Source organism: Gossypium raimondii, chromosome 8 (assembly GCF_025698545.1).
Source record: "Gossypium raimondii isolate GPD5lz chromosome 8, ASM2569854v1, whole genome shotgun sequence".
Classification (NCBI taxonomy): Eukaryota; Viridiplantae; Streptophyta; class Magnoliopsida; order Malvales; family Malvaceae; genus Gossypium; species Gossypium raimondii.
In genome coordinates this window covers 50,246,345-50,249,469 of record NC_068572.1, presented here as the reverse complement: position 1 = coordinate 50,249,469, position 3,125 = coordinate 50,246,345, and the positions used below count along the sequence as shown (strand labels likewise).

The window sequence follows — 3,125 nt, the reverse complement described above, 5'->3', positions numbered from 1 at the left end:
CACCTTCACGCAATGATCCTTTGCCCAAACCTCCCAGAAGCCTTCTAAACTCCAAAGTATGAGGTTGCAGAAAATTAGGCCTTCTCCATTGACACCCATGGGTCTCCCCCATATTCCAGCTCCAGTATCTGCCACTACCTCCTTTCATGCACCAGCTTAGTTAGACTGCATGTTATGGATGATGAGGTTAAATTTCATTAAATTTCTAGGTTTAAGAAGAGTTGGTGTTGACATTTTTTTTATGTTATGAATTCCAATGTAGCCAAAAAGGAAGATTCCCTTTCTCTCTTCAAAATGCATACTCTGCATTACTATTTGGGCCCTCCACCACATTTACCATAAAAAACAATTACACCTAAATAATGTTGTCTCATCTGTAATATACATATGTGTGTGTGTTTCCTTTTTCATGCTTTGTCAATTTTCTGAGTGTCTTTTTCTTTGCTCTAGTCTTCTCTGATCTCCAGTAGGTCAGCTCCACCACATTTACCATAAAAATTTATAGTGATTTGGATTCTATAATATTTAAAAGAAAGGGGAAAAAACTGATGGAAGAGCCGCATTCAGTGAATAGTCCGAGGACAATCCTTAGTTTTTCAAAAAGAGGGAGAACAACAACAGCCTCCGTCTCATTTGTTGATCCAAATGACGAAAAACCTAATTCCGGGGAACATGGTCCAAAGCCTTTCGAGGTTTATGGCTTTGTTGGTTCCATTACGATAGTTGTTGCTACAAGTCCTAATAGTATCATTTCCCTCTTTTTCTATTTGCTACAAGTCCTAATAGTATCATTTCCCTCTTTTTCTATCATTACATTGTTTTTTATTCATGTTATTATTTAATTGTGTCAAATCTTATGTTTATTTCATGTTTTTTTTTAGTTGTGACTTTTATTAATTGGTCTTTGTTTCTAGAAACATATCAAGCACTAGATAGCTTCTTTAACTTGAGTTTTGCTGAACAATCAACCGAATTGAAAGTATAGCGTTAAATTTCAACGAAATTGAAGCTCGGTGGCTAAGTTTCACATTCACCCATAGCACGTTGACCAATTTCACTTTCACCACAATAGTAAAATACGATTAATAAAAAAATGAAATCAAGATTTGTTTTTGGTAACATGTAGAAATCTAAGTTAGGGTCTGAGAAGAAATATCTTGCATGCTCATTAGAAGACTTCAACATTGTTGTATTTGTTGGAAGAATTAATATTTAAGTAGGAACTTATGGGTCTAGCGTAATACTGTTATGGTTCTTGAGTGTTGCTTTTCTAGTTAATACTTGAGTATGCTTGGACATTCTTGTAAGCTGTAATATCTTAGAAATTGTTAAAATTTTATTCGTATGGGTACACTTGTTTATCCATTGCTCTTTGTAAACCTTAGTGCACAATCTCATTTAAAGCTAGATGCATTTGAAGCTATGTAATGAGGGATTTATTTAAAGGTCTAAATTATCTCACATATTTATCTAACATGTTTTTGCACAGCTATTTACTTAGCATGGGCATATATTCCTGAACCTTGGTTACATTCAATCGTGATATTCTATTTACTCAATTTTGGTTTCACATACATCTCTATCCTAGTAAAAATGGATGATATAATGTGAGGCTAAGTGGTTTGCTTGAGTGGTAGCTTTTATACATGTTTGGTCGTTTAATATTTGAGGGATGATCGTAGATCTAATATTACATCAAGAATGTGTTGAAACTTAGATCTTGGGATTTTATGGCAAAGAAAACAAAAAGGTAGATTGTAGGAAAGCAAATATAAGATCTTTGCTCAATTGACATGAGGGAAAAAGAAGAGAAGAAAGAAATAAAGAATAAGGCAGCGGTGGAACGCAAGCAGTCACACACTTATTTCTCATTAAAAAAGCTGAAATAGTGAACTTTGATATATTCTCTTTGCTACTCTCTATTCAACTGCAAGCTACCATAGGTTTATATTGGTTGTGAAGAAGTCTGCACCAATCTTGCAATTCTTTTAACCTCATTTTCAGTAAGACAAGCTCATGGGGAACCCTGGACCTTTTGAACTTATGTCTTGCTAACTTCCAGTGAAAGCTTTAACCATGATAGGAAGTCCTTGAAATGACGGGATTGAAATATCAAATATGGCATGTAAGTTAAACAGAATGTATTGCTAATCTGGGAAGATTCTGCCTTTGTTGATCCATTCACTAAACTTCAAATTAGCTATGTGAAATTTTGTTGCCTAGAAAATTGGTTTAACTTAACAATTTTGTTGCGAGGATAATCTAGCTAATGTTTGATTTTCAAATATTGGGCTTTGGCAGTTCCAAGTTATGCTATGGTAATAATAGTATTAGCTGTTATATTTTATATCGGCCTCAACTTCATGTCAACTCCACCACCAACTTCATTAACCACAATGTTCGGTAAGTTTTAACTTGTTTTTTTATTGATGTGTTAATGGTTTACATTAGGACCAGACATATCTATAAAGATACCATATTATTAGTCAAAATGGTTTGTTGAATAAATTTGTTCCAACATTTTCTAAATTCAGTTTTCTTTGCATTGCAATTGCTTGACTGGACTTTATAGTCTATTTTATACTTCTTTTGTAGATGAATTTAGCAGAGAACCTTCAAGCTTTTTGTCTCATATGGAGAGAGATGAACAACCAATTGAACCCATATCTGATCTTGGGATCGACAAGATTAACGTTCTCATGTTTGATGATGTTAAATGATACATCCACTCTAGTTGTCCATCTATCCCGTCTTACCATTATTGGGTTTAGGGAAGGAAACTGAATTAGTTGGCAAGTTTTGAAGAGATTGGAATGCATAAATTTTGATTGTTCAAGGAAAAAAAAGTAGGTTGTTTCTTTTTGTTAATGTGATTATGAACATATTGACTAGGCATAGAAATAATTTGTTTATCACTTCAAACAATTAGCATTTTTTTTTTTTTGCGGACTTCTTAAAATAAAATTTTTAAGGCATTGGTATAGGATGCTTTACATGTAAGACCAATTACAATTATGGCAGTATACTGCAATTGTCATTAGGGTTTAGGAGATGTATTTATGAGATGAATCAAGCTATCTTCACTTTGTGAGGTAGTTTGTGTTAGGTCATGTGCTCTGTACAAC

At 33.7% G+C, this 3,125-nt stretch overlaps 1 protein-coding gene across 1 annotated transcript; it reads left to right on the top strand.

Moving 5' to 3' along the window:
* The first annotated feature begins 548 nt into the window (after positions 1-548).
* Positions 549-2,720, top strand: LOC128043062 (phosphatidylinositol N-acetylglucosaminyltransferase subunit P-like). The gene is made up of 3 exons (XM_052634870.1): positions 549-744; positions 2,302-2,403; positions 2,596-2,720. The coding sequence occupies exons 1-3, from the start codon at positions 549-551 to the stop codon at positions 2,718-2,720; spliced, it is 423 nt and encodes a 140-aa protein (XP_052490830.1).
* Positions 2,721-3,125: the final 405 nt, after the last annotated feature.